The sequence below is a fragment of the Thunnus albacares genome, chromosome 11 (assembly GCF_914725855.1).
Source record: "Thunnus albacares chromosome 11, fThuAlb1.1, whole genome shotgun sequence".
Classification (NCBI taxonomy): domain Eukaryota; kingdom Metazoa; phylum Chordata; class Actinopteri; order Scombriformes; family Scombridae; genus Thunnus; species Thunnus albacares.
Window position 1 is genome coordinate 19,450,301 of NC_058116.1, and position 18,541 is coordinate 19,468,841.

The window sequence follows — 18,541 nt, forward strand, 5'->3', positions numbered from 1 at the left end:
ACTTTCTTTCTTTCTTTCTCTCTTCCTCACTTCATCTCTTTCTCTTGACCACTTTGAGCATGGCTGACTGGCTTTTTCAACTTTGTCTCTGAGGAAAGTCAAGGGGGTAATTTCGTGCTTCAATAGTTCTTGTTGTATCTGAAGAGCTTTTCACTGGGAAAAAAAAAAGGTTCACTGAGTGCCAGCATCAGCCCTTCTGTCACCCATCCTGCCTCACTTATCCCGGCCCTGCTCCTGCTCTGGAGCAATACTAATGTATGCTGACAAAATGCTCTGGAGACAAACACAGCTTTGATTACACAGCTGCTGTCATTTTCATGCAGATAATTTAGAAAACTTTGTATCGATATACTGATCACAAATAAAACAACTTTCATTTGGAACTGATTCATTTTGTCCAGTTTGGTCTATGTTGTATACACCAGTATATCATTGTCAGAAATTGTTTTTAGCTTCTGATTTTAGAGACATCCTCACAACAGATGTGGCTTAGAAAAAGTACCACTAAAACTACAGAAATATATCTTTTATTTTAGGGTGTCTCACTCATATGCAAGAATTTACACATGTACAAACACACAGACATTCACATTACCAGAATCAACCTAAATAAAGGGCTTAGTCCTTAAAGCTTTGCCCCTCTCAGAGAAAAAAGTACTCTTTTCTTGTTGACATCAGTTTCAAGCCATGACTTTGAAGTTGGAGGGAGGCTGTTTACAGCTCTCATGTCTTTGATATGTAGTAATAATGAGCCAAAGGCAAACATCAGTTGCTAATTATGTGGACCCACTGGCCACAAAGGTAGCTTCTCAATTCTATTAGAGAGTAATGCTTTGCAAGAAATGTGAGAAGAGCCGTGGACATGTGCATCAGCTTTAACTCAATCAAAGGAAAAAAAATCCATGTGTAAATACATCAAAAAGTTCAAAGGATGCAGACCAAAACACAAGTTAAACTGATGCTGGCATTAGAGAGACTGTTTAATCAAGTTTAGAATGTGTGCATGCAAAGTGCCAGAGTTTAAAACAAAACTGGCCAGCTGGTTCTACAGACACACACCAGGATTACTGGAAAACTTGGTTCACCCCATCATGATCACAGCAAATCATCAGAAATAATTACATACTCATTGTATGAGTAGGCAGATAAATGTGAAAATGCAATGTTAACTGTATTTCAGAGCAAACAAAACATCACACCTGGAATCAGACCAGTCACTACAGGTCAGATAAGGTTTGTGGAAATATAATTTGTTGTCATTTACACTACAAAAAATGAAATCGAGAAAATACTTATCTAAGAAACTATTTACATTTAGGGTCATGTAAATGACTCGACAGGAAAATAAAACTATTCATTCATTCATTCACAAATAACCTTTGAGTAACAGCTGTTTCTTCCATACTTTCTAATACAAGTCAGCCTGATTTGAATCTTGTCTTTAATCAAGAGCCATTTAGTGATGATAAAGTGTTTTTTTTCTTTTAATTTCTTTTTCACGATATATGTGAGAAAAACTTTGAAATGTGACATGTTCTTGGAAGCATAATTGGCTCACAATCATTTGCATTATTGTTTTTATTTGAATATAATAGCAGGACTGAATGATACTTAAAACCTTAAAATGAGCATTGTCGACATAAAAATTGGCAGCTACATTCAAAAATACTGTTATCAGCCTTCAAATCTGGTAACCCCTAATAGTGGGGAGGTGGGAGGTTAATTGGGCTCTTGTCAACTTATGTAAAATGGCCTTGTCTGTGGTAAGCTACAGGCGAAAAGAACAAAAGCCCTGGCAAAATAAATTGTAGGGGAGCCGTTGCCATGGTTACACCATTGGTACATTATTGTTCTTGTCTCTAGGGTGTGAGGGAGGGTGGGGTGGTGGTTGAGGGCTAGAGAAACAGATTTTATGTGTTAATTATAGCACTGTTAATAACAGTATGTGATTCTGGTAAGGACTCAGAGAGCTGCAAACCCACGCACAAGAGTAGACAGGACACACATACACATCACTACCATGCAAACAAACACACATATATGACCACACACATCACTGACAAAAGTCATAGAGGAAGCTTACAAATGCACTCGTGTTCTCAAACACAAGCACGCATATACAAACACTACACACTCATATATGCGCACACACACACACACAAGCAGACAAAATCCCAAAATACACAACACTTTAGTGCAAAAAACACAAACCTACTGTAGTTTGGACTGTCCTCTTCATCTGATTTGCCATGACTGACATAAACCAATTCCACATAAACACAAATGTATTGACTAACTGTTTTTCCATTTGAGTGTCACCATTGTGCCCGTCCCTGTGTTCACAGAGTTACAACACAAATGCACTAAGCAGAAGGGATTTACTGACATTTGTCTGCGTTTGAGCCTTGATTGCTAAAAACATGATTTTAAAATGCATGTCAGCAGTGTTCACAGTGTTTTCCATATTTACATCCTTAAAAACCAACAGCTAACATTACTAGTTTCCTTTCTCCCTGATTCTGACTATCCACTGACTACCAGTATTCCTTTTTCTTGTGGATTTGCATGATCCACCAGGTTTGATCAACACATCTTAGTGCTGTATATGTATGTCTGCACTTAGCATAAGTGGGTTGGAGACACATTGCATTTGCTCTCTTTGCTGATGTAGCCATATGCAACTCTGAACCAATCATAAGAGATAAATCTTTAATGCTAAGTGTGTTAAGTCTTGTATATTATGGGCCAGATGTACATAAGTGCATTTGCACTCCACTTTTTATTTAATTAGTAAAATAATTCTTAATAAAATAAGATCTCAAGGCATACACTAGGGAACAGGGCAATTTATATTTTTCAATTTAAGAATGTATCAATGGAAGCCAATTTCTGCGAGGAAAAGAAAAAAAAGTGAATATAGCCACAAGTGGCGATTCTGGGGTTCAAGCCAACACAGACCGTTAGAAGCTGAAAGCTTCAACAGCTTAATTAAAAATATCCACCAAGTTTGGTGATGGTTGGACAAACTGTCATCGATTTATGGCCACATTTGCACCAGGCCCATGTATGTGTTTGGAACTGGTGGCACCCCTACTGAGCAATTTCAAAATAATTTAGCAACTTTGGTATGAAACATATCCTGCAAGTTTTGTAATGATTGGACAAACAATGTCTTATTCATTGTTTGACTTCAGTTATGCCATGCCCATTTTTTTGCAATTTTAGCACTCCCTACTGATTGATTTGAATACAACTTTCAGGGTATGTTTCAGGTACATATGTGGACACATCCTGCAAGTTTTGTGTTGACTGGCCCAACAGCTGCTGACTTTGGTCTATTTATGTGATGAGCTATGCCCTTTTGAAGTTCACTGGTCAATATTTTGAAAACTAAATAACATAAAGACAAGCTTTATGCAACTTTTGATAAGCTTGGTCCTAAAATGATCCTCAGAAAATTTGGTAGCAATCAGACCTACGGTTTAGGAGAAGATGACAAAAATATGTTTTTCAAAAAATTCAAAATGATGAAAAATCTATCTAGGCACAAATGGGCATGGCTCATGTGGATAGATTTGTCTGGACCTATAGAATCCAGGAGAGACTTATGTTTCAAAAGTTATAGGCCAAAACATATGTGAACTATATGTTCAAGTATTCAAGTGCCACCATCTGGCCAACTGAGGTCATATTTCTTGGGCATCACTTGCACACAACTTCCAATCAATGGGCAAAATCTCATGTTTCCACCATTTACCATTTTAAGGGTATTTGCACAAACATTTCTGAAGAAAAATAATAATTAACCAGCACCCCTGATGATATGTTGGGTGATAATAAAGGGTTAGGTTAGGTGATAATAATAAAATTTTAAAAATATAGTCTGATGTCTAAACTATAAGTCTGACCACTTTCAAACCTGTATCAATGTATTTGCAACGAAATTTCCTACCAAAAAATATGATATTTAATGTAAAATCCTACTGTCCAACTGCTCCTGATGATGTCACTCCCTCAGTGTTGTGAAACATTCCGCAATACACATTCATTATAAAATCACAAGAGGAGCAAGAAAAGACTTTAAAACTCACACTCTAATATCTCAAAAACAATAAAAGATAGAAAAAACATGTAAATTCAAGATTTGTAGGTCAAAGTCTCGTGACTCATTTAAAGTTTGAATGAAGTTTGTATCTAAAACTATGTGGAAGCAGTAAATGTTCAAAAAGGTGTGGGTTCGCTCACACTCTCCATTCAAATATATGAGTATTTTTCTGTGTCCAGCTGCAGTTACTTATTGTCTCTACACACCTGACAGTACACATATCAATCAAACTTTGACCAGGTCATGTGGGTTAAAAGTCTTTTCTAAAATTGACTTGATGAAAATTAGGAAAATAATTTGTTTTACACACAAACTCATCAAGAGTTTTCAATTTACTAATTGAAATTCAAGTGAATGGGCCCAAAACTTGCATAACTTTGATGACACAGGTGTAAGAAAGACAGACATGTCTCACCCTGCAGAAAATTCTCATCCTGTCAATCAAACTTTCAAAATAAAAGCACACCACACTTGTAAGAAATATCCGTCATTTTTAAAAAGCAAAATGATCTGATCCCGACAGACCAGAATGTGCAGTCCTGACCAACGCTGCTTGCAGCTTTAATTTATAGTAAATCTCTGTTCCTCAACACAACCAAACTGATGACACGTAAAACAGAGATATTATAAAGATGACTTACCTGCAGTTATAGCAGGAGCACCAGTTAGCTCCCCATTGAACCCGTTCTCCCTGGTGGCGTAGGAGGCCGTGGTCATGTGGGCTCCACCAGGCTGGCAGGTCCTGTAGGTGGAGGAAGAGTAGCCATTGGCTCCATGGGTGCCAGCAGGCTCCTGCCCCGCTGATGGGTCCCACTGGGGGGCACCGTCTTCTGGCTGTCGACTGTCTGCCATGCTGGTGCAAGCTAGCAGCAGGGGAGGGTGAGCAAGGGATGGGGTCTCTCCTTCAGGCTACAAGACAAGATCGAATGGAGGAGGCGGGACAGAGAGAAAGAGCATGGTCAAAACTCAGCATGTCAGTGTTAATAAGTGCAATGTTAGCAATGTTACATAAGGGAGAATGAACAGTGCACAGACAAACGGAGGCTCCAGAACACGCTACATCAGTCACATTCACAGATCTCTTTTTGTCAGTCATAATCCCTGCTGCAGCTTCACTGCACTTCACTGTCAACAAAATCTGAAAGTGCATTTGTGCTTGTGTGTTTGTGTGTAGGTGGTTATGTGAAATACTGTCCTTGTCTATGAATGCAAGCAGGTAACAGCCACTACTGATTTGTGTGGGTGTAATGACTCAAATGGCCAGTGGCCCAAGTGAAAATCACAACTGGTTGGAAATGAATAGAGCGGACCTTGGATTTGTGTGACTCACGCAGGGTTGGTGAGATGTAAAGTGGGCTCTGATCAATCTGACCAGAGCCTTTCCAATGTTATAGACAAATAGCTTGTATCAGGTAGCCATTGTAGCTTACCATTTAATTATATCTGCTGCAAAAATTCTGAATGGAACCAATCGAAAAAACTGTTTCAACTTGGAATGGAACAAACCATCCTTTTTCCTATGAAATCTTGATCAGTATGTAGTAATTCATTGATTATGGCTGGCATAATGTAAAGGATTAATTAAGCACTATGTTACCGTGTGCTAAAGATGGCAGACTTTTCACCCTGCCTTCAAGTTTGGCCAGACTGCGATCAAAATTTAACCGCAACCGCTTTTGATGTCATTCGGCCACTAGTCCCCACAGTTTGTAAGGTTGTTGTTGAATGTAGAAATTCTGGTTGATAAAGTAAAATGGCTTGTTCAAAAACTAGCCGATACAAAAAAAAGGTTGACAGTGAAAAACATGTACTTATGAATGACTGGACTGAGAAATAAACATTAATTTTGTCCGATGGACGTACAAGACCATTGGGCTTGATTTGCAATGAAACAGCGGACGTAACAAAGTGTGGGAACGCAGCATGCAACACCAAACATACCTGTTTTGAACAAAACTATCCCAAAATCACTGAGGTAAGAACCACAAAACCGAACCAGTTAAAGTCGTGATATCAAGACTCCAGTAGAATAACTGGAACATTTTCAACAACAACTACAGTGAAGAACTCATTAATGAACTTACACCAGTGTCTCCGCCTGGCCATCACACCTTTTTATGCTCAAGTTTAAGGACTTGGTTACACAACAAAGGTGTTACATCTCACATTAATATAGAAATGCTGTTCATGCACAGAGTTCTGGAGTTTTTGTACTGAAATATCATCATCTAATGCATCCTTACTGGACCTGTGATGAGGCAGAAATTTATTAAGTGGACCTCTATGACTTGTATTTGAATACCCCCCTGACCTAGATTGTTTGAAGCATACCCTTTATCAGATGATTATCTAAAAGTTCGTGTCACTCGTTGGAGTGTACAAAGTATTAAATAAAACTGCAAGAGGAACACAAAGCTTCACAGGAGTTTGGATAGTGGGAGAAGGGCATTATAGTCGGTACAACAAGTACAAGTATTTCCAGCACTGACCGACCACCATGGGACTTACATGTAAATGAAATACCATGCTGGGTATAGATGATTGATCAGAACAGCATGGAGAGGAGATGAAGCAGAAGCAAAAGGGGGAAAATAGTGATCAGCCTACATAAGCGCTTGAAGCAGAAACAGACAGCAAGATTCAATGACCTCTTGGACGATATTGGGTAGAAGGTAGGGGAAGGAGATAAATGAGTTTGATGTAGTGTAACATCAATACACCAGTTGTGTATGTTAAGACCTTAACTCTGGCTCTGCTCCCCTTATGTCGATTACTGAGTTAGCTAGACAAGTCTGTTGACAATTTGGGTTTATTTTTTATTTGTGTGATGTTGTTCCATTTACTTTCTAGACATTGCCATTGTATCACAATACTGATTTGAGGCAATTTCCATCTAAAGATAACAGCACCAATATTGACCTTCAGACACTCACATTAAAACAGCCTTTGTGTGATGGGACACAACCAGAGATAAACAAAGGGCTGGGTGTGAAAAAGACAATCTGGAACAAAAGAAAATAAATGCTCTTATTAGGAATTCATGATTTTTACAGGGGGGTTGTGGCCGATGGTACTTCAAGCACTTGCCAAGCAGCCTGTGTAGCTCTGCATAAAAGGATGTGTGAAGGAGCAATTTGTCATTTAGCTCTGCAGTCTACAGAGACTCAGAGACTGACGAGAAGTCTAGCAGATAAAATGGGAGTCAATAACTGCAGACTGAGACCAAGGTGGTGCTACACTGAGCACTAGTCACTGCATTCACAGTGCGTTCAATACTACCGCTCAAGGTCTGTACACTGATGCAGTGAGCAAGTGAGCAGAGAAGTCGAAATAGCTTTATAAAGTTAAATGACATCCAGTTTAAATGTGTACTACTGCAGGATTCTCCTAAAAAACAATGTATAGACTCATAATAAATAATCAAATAATGAAAATAATCCCTCTCAATCATCTCTTATGAGCCACTAGAAGTGTGTGGTAGTGTATTTCTATATCTACAGAGACCTGCACTCTACCTGTATTTTCTTATTATTTTGCTGTGTTCAGGGCATCAACCTTTGGGCAGTGGGTGTGTAGCCCCCAGCCAATAACAACCTGCAGGGTGTGAGGTCGGGACTCGTAGTGTAACAACCAGGTCACATCACTGTCTCCGTCTCTCTCCTCTGCTCCACTCTGCTGCGCTCTGCTCTTTGCCTCTATGTCATGGATGTATAAAGAGCTGCAGGTTTGTGTGTCTGCTTGACCGAGGGAGGGGCTGAGCTACACAAACTTGCAGAACAGAGAGGCGGACACAGCGCACAGTATGCGCTGCATTCACACAAAATCCAGCAACCTTCCCACAGGGTTGTGCAGAGGTGTACTGAGGAGTGGGCATGTTTATTTGTGCTTTAGAAAGTAACTGCTGTAAACCAATCAGAAAATAATATTTGATTTATCTGATTAACAGCTTTGTTCTCACCAGCGCTGTTCACTCTCTTCATTCACTCTATAGCTCTCTCAACCACTGCTGCTCTCTCTCTGTCTCTCTGCTCTCACCTTGCTCTGGTTGAGCAAGGGAGGAGGGGCCAAATTTGAATGCTGTGTTTACAAACACCAACCTACAAATTCTGCATAGTATGTCTTTAAAGTCCATTCAGGGCTCAGTGACAGGGCTGTGGGGTTACATCACATAAAAATGCTGGGAACCACAGGAATAGAATACCATAGGGAGAGAGCATAAAGGAGCAGAATAGTATTAAACAGACCGACAGCATAGAATAAATGCCTAGAATATGTGATGTCTGTAAGCCCTTGCAGTCTAAATGGATCAGAGTCAGGAGTCAATGGAGCTTTGCATGACTCAGCTCTGAAGGGAACGTCAGTGTGAATGAAGCCTCTACAGAGACTCTACAGCACACAACACTGCGCCATCTCCTCACTAACTCCTTTACAAAATGCTCACTCCGTCTCTGTCCAAAAGCCACAGCAGTACATTTTGGATCGCCTCTTTACTGTCGCTGTCCCTTCTGTCACATTTCCACCACTGTGACCCTGCTCGAGCCTCCACTTAAGAGCACCTCTGATATTAAAAGAGTCATAAAATGCAGAGATGAGACTGCTGCCCTGATGCTATATCTCACTGCTGTCTGTCCGATGATGATGGTTACTTTAAGCTGTGTGGCTGACTTCCAGACCCAACAAGATTATCCTGAGTGGTGGTCAGGCTCAGGGCGTCAGTGAAGCCAGGCCCCACCTGTCTTCCTGGAGCCCTGTTGAGCTGCTGATGACAGTATTTAGTCTGTATGTTTGCGATGAGGGGTGTGCATGCATGTGTGAATGAAACAACACCACCTGCTGGGTGAAAGCCTAAAAGAAGACAATTGGGACTATTACAAAGCATTATGAAAACTCAGCATGCTGGGTTTAGAGATTAGAGAGGCATTAGGCATTATTATCATGTGAAACTACGCCTTTTTCACCAGCATAGATCACAAACTGGGGCTGCAATGCAATGCAGCATCCCTGCTAATTATTATGCTGTGTTTTGCTCTATTTGCCAAAACAAAATCCTGTGGTATGCTGTATAATGTGAAAATGCTGGATAGGATGAGCAGAGCCGAATTAGTGAGGAAGAAGTGCAGAGGACTGATAAGAGAAAAAAAAGGAAAGGAAAAGTGAAGAATCTTGTCAAGATGACTTTAGAGATGAAATGACAGAGGCAAGTGAAGAGCAGAAAACTGTAGATTACAGGATACCAGACAATATACAGTATATTGTCCAGATAATATAATGTCCTCAAGGCATTGTGTCAATTGAGGAGTGAGACTGTATGAGATGGTGATATGATAAAGTTAGATGTCAGGCGTCTTAATAGACAGCAGGTTCATTGCACTTGGCAAAAAGCCTGTGGCACTTTGCCAGAGGGATGGTGGATGCTGATACGCTCCCTCTCTGTCTCTGCCAGAGAAGAATGGAGCTGAATAGCTGGACACTACTGCTACTGGACATTTAGCATAGAAGCCGTTTTAGTTACCAATCCAAATACACTGCTCTATCCTTTTACAGTAAGGACTTTTTAAATGATCCAAACACTACAACCACTAATTTATTTTCATTAATTAGTAATTGATTGTAATAGCAAGCTTGATTACATTAAAAATGTTGACGTTCTCTGACAGGATGTTTTCCGACTGTACTTCCATTTACTCATGTAAAATAACAACAAACATTTGATTTCTGATCATTAACAAGACATACCATGCTGATTTTTGTAGACTCCCATAAAACTTTTTATATATATAACACATAATTGTACAAATGCACATGAATATAGTTATGTAATGATGGTGTACTGGCATGCAATTGTACTATTCAACACAGCATTCAAATAGAGCCTAACGAAAAATGATGTAGGTAAGACCCATTTATCCAGCACTTGACACTCCTGACCTGCTTTTGAAAGTATGTTCTGACTTTACCGTGAACATAAAAATGTGAATTCTAAAAGAGAGGAGGCAAATGCAATATCTGATGGTATGGATTAAAAAAAAAAACTTAATGACAGTCAAACACTGATACTTAAATTTAATCTATTTGGTTTCATAGAAGAATGTTATTGTTGACAGACTGGAGCAGGGAGAAACAATATGAGGCTGTAGGTAAATTATATGTGTATGATGGGTGGCAAAACAATGGCAACCCCCACCCACACACATATACATGCACACACACACACACACACACACACACACACACACACACACACACAAAACAGTTACATCACAGGGGTGAAAGATCATTGACAAAGATCAAGGAGGCTATTCACACCCGAAACCATCCTTGAACTAAGACAGGTTAATGCCGCCTTATACAACCATTTGTGAAACTCCATTTACAGAGAGAAGTCAGTTGAGAGCTCCACAAGCTTAGTAAGTAAGACTTATTTTGCCTTATATACTACAGAGATGGGGACTGGAGAGAAATGACAGTAAGAACTGGAGTTCCTGGTGAGGTCTGAGATCAGTCAGAGTCTGAGTTGAACACAAACACACACACAGGCACGTTTCCATACACTCACTAGGTGCTAGCTAGCTTACAGCTAACATCTTTACAAATGGTGCATTGGCGGTTTGTGACAAGCAGTAAAATTTGCACGAATGACACTTTCTGTCTTAACACACCTTCAGGGGTGTGCAAAGTGGTATCAAGATGACAGTTTGGCACTCTTAGCTGAAATCTGTAAGAGCGCTACCAACTTGAGATGAAGTGTCTTCCTAAAATAATGGCTGCCCTTCATGTGGTTTTCCTCCAGTGCTCAGTGTTGTTGATGATTAGTTGCCTTCTTTGCATGAATGTTACTCAAGGCTGCACTTTTCAAAATTATTTCATAGTAGCTAAGAATATTGCTGGGGACTCTAAGTATGTGTTTCCCAAGCAGCACAACAAAAGAAAGAATCAAAAGAATGCTCAGCTGGAGAGTTTTAATAGATGGTAATATTCTCACTTCTTTGTACTTATGCTAATTAAATGTTATTTCAAACCAAGCTATGACGTGTTTCCAATAGTAGCTATTCAGCTGGTTGCTAAGCAACATGTATGTATGTACTGTGTAGATACAAGTAGTAAATATTGGTTCACATTTGGATTTGTTTTACAGATTTACACATTAATAATTCATTTCATAATTAATTTGTTTCAATGGCAAACTAAGGGGGTGTAATGTATCTGATATTTCCGGATGCCACATACTGCAGCATGAAACAGTGACATGTCCTGAAAGTGTTACGAGAGCACACAAGGCTAAGAATTAAGGTGCAGTATTTCTTTCACTTATTGCATAATGGCAAACTGATCATCTTCCAGGAGCGAATCAGCAGTGACAAGGTGCCTTTTCTGTCATAGTATGACGAACATATTACAGTAAATATGTTGCATGTTTTACCCTTAAGCATGGCTGGAAAAAGTTTTGTTTTTTGTATCAGAAAATCTGAAAAGCCTTCTACAGATGCTGTTGGGGGCAATTTTCCTCTCTATGTTCTCAGAAAAGACCACTCAGGTATTTTTACTGAGATAGGTTATTTAGAGAAACAGAGATGAATAGACCACAGAAATACAACACTGGATTTTGCTTTCTTATATTTAGTTTTCTTAGATGTTTAGTCTTAACAAAGGAAAAAAAATATTTAGCAGCAATTTTAAATCATTTTCTTATTCATTTGTTTCATTAAAACTTTGATTTATGCTAGGAGAGACGACAGAGCTTCATGATATCTTCCAGTAAATGCACACTTAACATTTGCACAGATTCACACATTGATACTGTAAGCTGCCCAGTATAACCACAGTGTTTTATTTACATCTACTGAGCAGCTCAACTGGAGAAGTTCAGTGCCTGGGGTTACTGGGATACTTACTGGGTTCAGTGCCTTGCTGATAGGCACCTTGATAATAATTGTCAAGGGAGGGAAAAATGTGACTCTATCACTTTCCCGGTCTGTATTTTCCCAGGGAGGGACAATTCATATTAAATGATTGATCTATAGCCAATAGAAGGAAGATATACCGGAAAGGACACACTTCTGATTGTGAAGTAAAAACAGGACACACACATAAAAACACTTGCTCCACATAGACATTCCCATGGCCTCAAAATAGCAGGTGGGCTGCCTGGTTACACAATTATAGTCCATTAGGTGACGGACTGTAAAATTTTAAGTCTGATGAAGTTTGATGAAGTGGAATTGTATGTTTTTTTAGAGTCCAAAAGTTTCTATTTCATACCACCATTCCTTCTGCCAGGCCACTATCAAAGAACAAAAAAGCAAAGATTAAAATGACTCCTAACCTTCGATGAAAGGTTAAAAGTTTAAATGACTTTTCAAATGCTTAACCATAACCTGTCATCACAGCCAATCACACTGGAACAGTTGTCAGAATCTGTAAAATGTCCACAGTTTCTAAAATGAGCCGAATGAGAGAGGGGCCAGTGTGTTTGACTGACTAAACAGTATTTACTGTTAATTGTGTTGTAGCAATACTATTGAGTGCTGTTTTGTGTCTTCTGGGAGCTGTTATAGACTACCAGAGTATATTAACTTGACAAATTATCAAGCGAGATATTGCAGATATCAGCAGATTTCTGAAAAGACTAATTACAGGCTGTTTCTGCAGAAATCACCCTCTCAATAAAAATAGAAATTAGCAAAGCCAAATCTAATGACAACATCATACAACAATCACAAGTTTTTTGATGAAAACCTTGCAAGCTGTGGGAGTTTATTTCTCATTTCAAGACATGTTTCCCTTGTCAATTCAAGCATGTATCACAATGTGTGTCCAGCTTAAAGAGATGAAGTGGGACTGACATGAATGCAAAATGAACACATCAGCCATAACGATTCCAGCCAGACAAGGTAATCACTAAGCCAATTAACTAACCCATTTGTGATTTCTATGGCTCTTACCTGCTTCTTCGTCTTCTTTTGTCTGATTTCTTAGCATCCTTTCACCTATGAGTCTTCCTCCCACCTGTTATTTCTTCCTCCCTCTTCACCTACCTCCACCTCCACACATCACTGTTCCTCCTCCTACTCACTCCTCCTCCTCCACCTCTCATCAGGCTTCATCTTTCCCCTTACTCTGCTCTCTCTCTCTCTCTCTGCTCTCTCTCTCTCTCTCTCTCTCTCTCTCTCTCTCTCTCTCTCTCCTCAACTCCCTCCTACGTTCTGAACACTTTCACATGCCACCAATTCACTGTGTGTCTGCGTGTGCGTGCCTGTGTGTGTGTGAGTCACACAGATGCTGCATTGCAGGGCTCTCCTCTCAGGGCCGTCTCACTGCAGGAGCCAGGGAGCACAGGAAAGGAGCTTGGAGATGCAAGATATAGTTACTCTAAAGGTGTGTCAAGGCAGAAAGCAAAGCAAATTTTCATCTCATTCATGTGAATTTGACCACTGGACTGTATGGGTTTATTTGCTCTAAATAGCCAATATACCACCTGTATGTTAACTATAAGCTAGCTAGCAAAGGATGCACCCACTGTGTGTGGGAGTGTGTCTGTGTGTTTGTGTTTAGCTCAGCCTCTGACTGATTTCAGAATCACCACAAACTCCAGTCCTTTCTGTTATTTCCCTCCAGTCTGTCTCCTTTTTGCCACTCATCTCTCTACATTTATGAAGCAGATTCATAAAACCCCTGGATATGCGCAATCAGTTTTAACTCAAGTTGAAACATTTTCAACTCAATTCATGCTGCCTTGATGAAATTCACGTCCAATCATGTCTTTTCATTTCCATTTGAATCTGTATGCAATTGTACAGCATCTACAGTCCGCTTCAAATTCTGTCTGAACACACAGTAAGAGAGGCTGCGTATTTTTACACCTCAGTTTTTGTACAGATTCAACAAAAAAGATCTAACGTGTTAATCACTGAGCCTTAGAGGTCTGGTAGGTGGATTCTGTAACCTTTGGACAGAGCCAGGCTAGCTGCTTCCCCCCATTTCCTTTATGCTAAGCTAGGCTAACTGGCTGCTGGCTCCACCTACATGTTTACCAAATAGACATGAGAGTGGTATCAATGCTCTCATCTTACTCTCAGCAAAAAAAGTGAATCAACATATTTCCAAAAATGTCAAACTATCTAGCTGTTCTACATTTGTGTCATGTTTGAAAGCCCATGTTAGCCCTGAGGCTAGATTTAATGGAGCAGGAGAAACTGGAGTTTATTTCTAAATAATTGAGCCAAACTAGGCCACCGAGTCCAGTGGTCAGGTACTTCTCACAAGAAGGACGAAAAAGGGCCTTATCATACTGTATGGAAATGGTGTCTATTACTTTCATTCTTTGTGAGTAATTCTTCACAGTAACAATTATTATGTAGCCAGGTTGGATTGAAATATAAAAATAAGCATGTCAGTGTCTACTAAACACCTCCATCCATTATAAAACCTGAAATAAAACCCACCTCATTCCTGCTTTAAGGTGCTGTTAAAAGAATTCACTATTAGAGCAGCTTTCAGTGTGAGTTGTAGTGAACGTGTAAATGTGGCTTCAAAGGCTTTTCATCTGAGACATATGCACACTTAGGATTTTTTGGCATGAAAGGAAAAAGATCACAGCATAAACAGCATATGCTGTTTAGCAGCTTCAATCCAGGAATTATGTGATTAGTGCAGTATGGGCCTTTAAAAACCTATGACCAAGTACAGATAAAAAGGAGAACACAGAAAGACACCAGTTGCTTCCTGTTTAATAAGACAGTTCGATTCTCCTTTAGAAGGAAAGGTGGCAGTAGCTTTATATTGCTATAGCGTTGCAAAAGGTGGATGGTCGTGCATACAAAGTGACTGACATTGACATGTGGTTCATATCCTGTCTCATACCTACAGTCAATGTTTGTGTCTTTTAACCATGACCACAACCTTTCTGTAACTTTGCTGAAGTAGTTCTAGTTGCAGCCAAAAAATTATACATTCCTCTATAGTGCTAATTACTCACTTCAAAAGTAATGTTCAAAGAGGGAACCAGAAGAGGTCATTCCAGTTGTCGTTGTCACAACCAATCAATCTCATTTTATGACACTGCATGCCTGATTGCATCTCCAGCCCCACCAGCTACACATGAACACAAACTGCCATAAACGATGGTGTAGCAGAGTTTGTATTTGTAATGTTTTGAACATTCAAACTGCAGCAAGGATAACATGTCGTGACTGTAAAGTTGTTTCACCTGCAGTAGTTGTTGGTATGAAGTGAAATGTTATAGAACAATGCATATTATTTACTGAAGCAATGAAGCAAAACACGAATCAACATTTCTCAATAGAAGAGTGACTACAAATTATAACAATAGATCATAAATCAACCATTTTTATTAAATATCAGCCAATGCGGATTGGAGCATCCCCCTCCAACAACACTGATCTAATCTTTTCGACAATGTTTTATTTTCCCCATTCTTCCTGTGGTTCTCACCCATGCTCATTCTATGTCTATCAGTTTGTCAGTTGGTCGGTCAGTCCACCACTCTGGTCCAAACTGAAATATCTCAACAACTATTGGATGTATTGTCACGAAATTTTGACTTTGATGATCCCTTAACTTTTCCTCATCATGACAAAATTTGAAAATGGTGAACATGGTAAACATTATACCTGCTTAACATTAGTATGTTAGCATTGTCATTGTAAGCATGTTAGCATGCCAACATTAGCATTTAGCTCAAAGCTGTTTACAGCATCACATACTCACTAGAATAGCTGTAGACACTTATGCTGTCTGCAAGATGACTCCCTATTTATTATATAGTACACTACATTTACATTCTGCCATTTTATTTGTGTGTCTGAATTCTGAGTGCATAAATGTATCCACTATATAGGGCCCTCAAAAAATGTTCAATGTAGTAGTGTCCCTGGGATGTACACTACTTTCTGCTAACACTCCCACACAATACAATGCACCTCATTTAATAAATGCAAAAATTACCATTTGCAACTGTACATCTGTCAGTGATGATAATTTGTAAGTGTTTGAAATCTTGACTCACTACTCACTGTAAGGTTAACTATTGAGATAGAGAGTAGTGAATGACTGAACACGGGAGTTATTTCAGACACAGTAGTACAGTGACCAGACGTCCCAGTTTGTCCAGGACTGTCCCGGTTTCAAGCTGGGTTTCCCGTGTCCTGACAAATATATGTAAAACACTAAAATGTCCCGGTTTTCAACATTCCCTACCAAATTGTCCCAGATTTGACCACAATTAAAATAATAATTATTATATTATATTTGTTTTTAGCGCTTACATAGACATTTATCATGTTCTGTCCCACTCATTATTACCTAACCCAATATAAAAACATAAATAATGCACCACATGTCTAAATTCAACACTGATTTGTGAATCAATCAATGTCTCATCTTGTGGCTCTTTCTGATGGGTCCCGCTTTGGGGCTTTGAAAATATGGTCACCCTAGTCTTAAGTCTTGTTTGCATCTCATTTGTTCTCAAATTGCAAAAAATTGCAGGGAAAATGTATGTAAATCGTACTGTTGCACAAACCGTACAACCACATTACTTCTTCAGGACCACCTGTATCAACTGTTTCATTTGGAAGTCTTGCCAAAACTTTTTAGACATTTTTCTAATGAAGAAAAATGTTTTTCCAATGAAGAAAAATGTTGGTTGAAAAACATTGGGTTTTTATCCAGACTATTCTATCTTGTTTCTATCCAATCTTGTAACTAGATGGATAATGATTTGCATGAAAATAATGGGAAGAAAAACCTGTTACTGACCTTCACACATACACACATAAACAGGCTATAGCAAGCATGCATAAAAGCACTCTTATCCACCATCTATCATCAACCTCACTACCTGGAACTCTGTCTTTGTACAAGTGCAGAAAACAAAGAGAACCCATGAAAGCGTGACTGCCTTTCAGTAAGCCTTGGTGCTGATCGTCTCACTAAAGCAGCTCTTCTCTTCCCACTCAGTACCCACTTCCCACTCACAGCTCCTAGGCAGCCTGCACTCACATGTACATCCACCCACATAGCCATTTCATGTGTGGAGGTAACAGGCATTCTTTTTGTCTCTCTCTGTCTCTTGTTGTAAATGTTTCTTTTTCTCTCTCTGACAGGCATTCAGCCTGTCTCAAATGTTTATGGTAAATGAATGTGGTTCTGAACAGGCTGACACCAATACCATTTGAGGTTTTGGCTGTTTCTTGTTTCATTCATTCAGGCATGGCGAGCCGCCACTGCAATCCTGGTGCACAATTATTTCTCATGATCATATTGCCAACAATGATTTTAACTCTTCTGTGGTGAAACCAGGAACCTGGCCAGAACTTCACTCATGTCCCTCCTTTCCATGTAGTTTTTGAGCCTGGAGGCGCACTTCATAATCAAGGACATGTAGGTTGTACAGTTGCAGTAGCGTAGCATAACTATGTTTTAGGTACATGCATCATAGGGATAAAACTCTCTAAAACTGTGAAAATATGTCGGTGTTTAAGCTGAAGGTTCATCTCCACATTGGCTGACAGATGACCTGAAGCATGTTGCTGTATGTGAAAAACACATTTTAGTTTTACAGAGAGATAACACCCACATACAAGTAGGTCAAAAGTGTCTCCAGGAGATGCAATTCCTCTTTCACCAAAGGCAAAGAAGTGAGATCTTTTGGAAAGTAGCCACAGCTTGTGTTGTTACTTTGCTTTGGATCACTTGGGCAGCAAAATTTAATTAGTAGGTATCTTTACCTTGGTAGGTGAGTAGGGACTTCGGATGGTGAGCCAAGCTGGATGCAAAAAAATCCGTCCTCTCTCCTTATCTCACGGGGGTTGAAGATTGTCAGGGAAGTAGTGAAAGCCAAGAGGGGTGAGGCCTCCTAGTCACACCTTGAAATCATGAAAATGATAAAAAGTGATCAATATTTTTAGGATTTTTTACTTAACCTGTATTTGTCCGCATTAGCCTGGAGATCATCAATTATTTCATTCTCCATGAGACAGCTGGTCAACAAAGCAGCAGCACATCAAATATAATAAACATTAAAATATGTTTGTGATAGTTAGGCAAACTCAGGAAAGATGAGAGGAGGATAAACACAGGAAAGGAAGAGAAATATGTGAGCTATTCTGTGCAGATGATGATTGATCTCTGCTCAAGTTGTAGCAATTAAAATATATGCAAAAATATGAGTATGATTTTATAGATTGAGTTGCCAGCTTAATAGGTACATCTTATTAAAACTAATACAGTGTAACCATACCCGTATCAGCAAGGGAAGCTAAACATTAGAAACATCTCTCTGTATAACAAAAGACTATTTAGCAGCACCACAAGCTACAAGGTACAAACATTTGTTGTGTACTGAACCCAGATGGATGCATGTTGTTGTGGTTGAACATTTAATAATGACTCAAAAAGATGGGCCCACACAATTGA

The 18,541-nt window shown here is 39.3% G+C and overlaps 1 protein-coding gene across 1 annotated transcript in view; it reads right to left on the reverse strand.

Annotated features, from left to right (window-relative positions):
- Positions 1–18,541, reverse strand: part of map2 (microtubule-associated protein 2) — a 112,044-nt gene that overhangs the window by 38,892 nt on the left and 54,611 nt on the right. The window contains exons 4-5 of the mRNA XM_044366419.1: positions 17,854–17,991; positions 4,747–5,014 (exon numbers count right to left, since the gene is read on the reverse strand). Coding sequence (XP_044222354.1) covers positions 4,747–4,957 — 211 coding nt within the window. The 5' untranslated portion in view covers positions 4,958–5,014; positions 17,854–17,991. The remainder of the gene's footprint in view (positions 1–4,746; positions 5,015–17,853; positions 17,992–18,541) is intronic.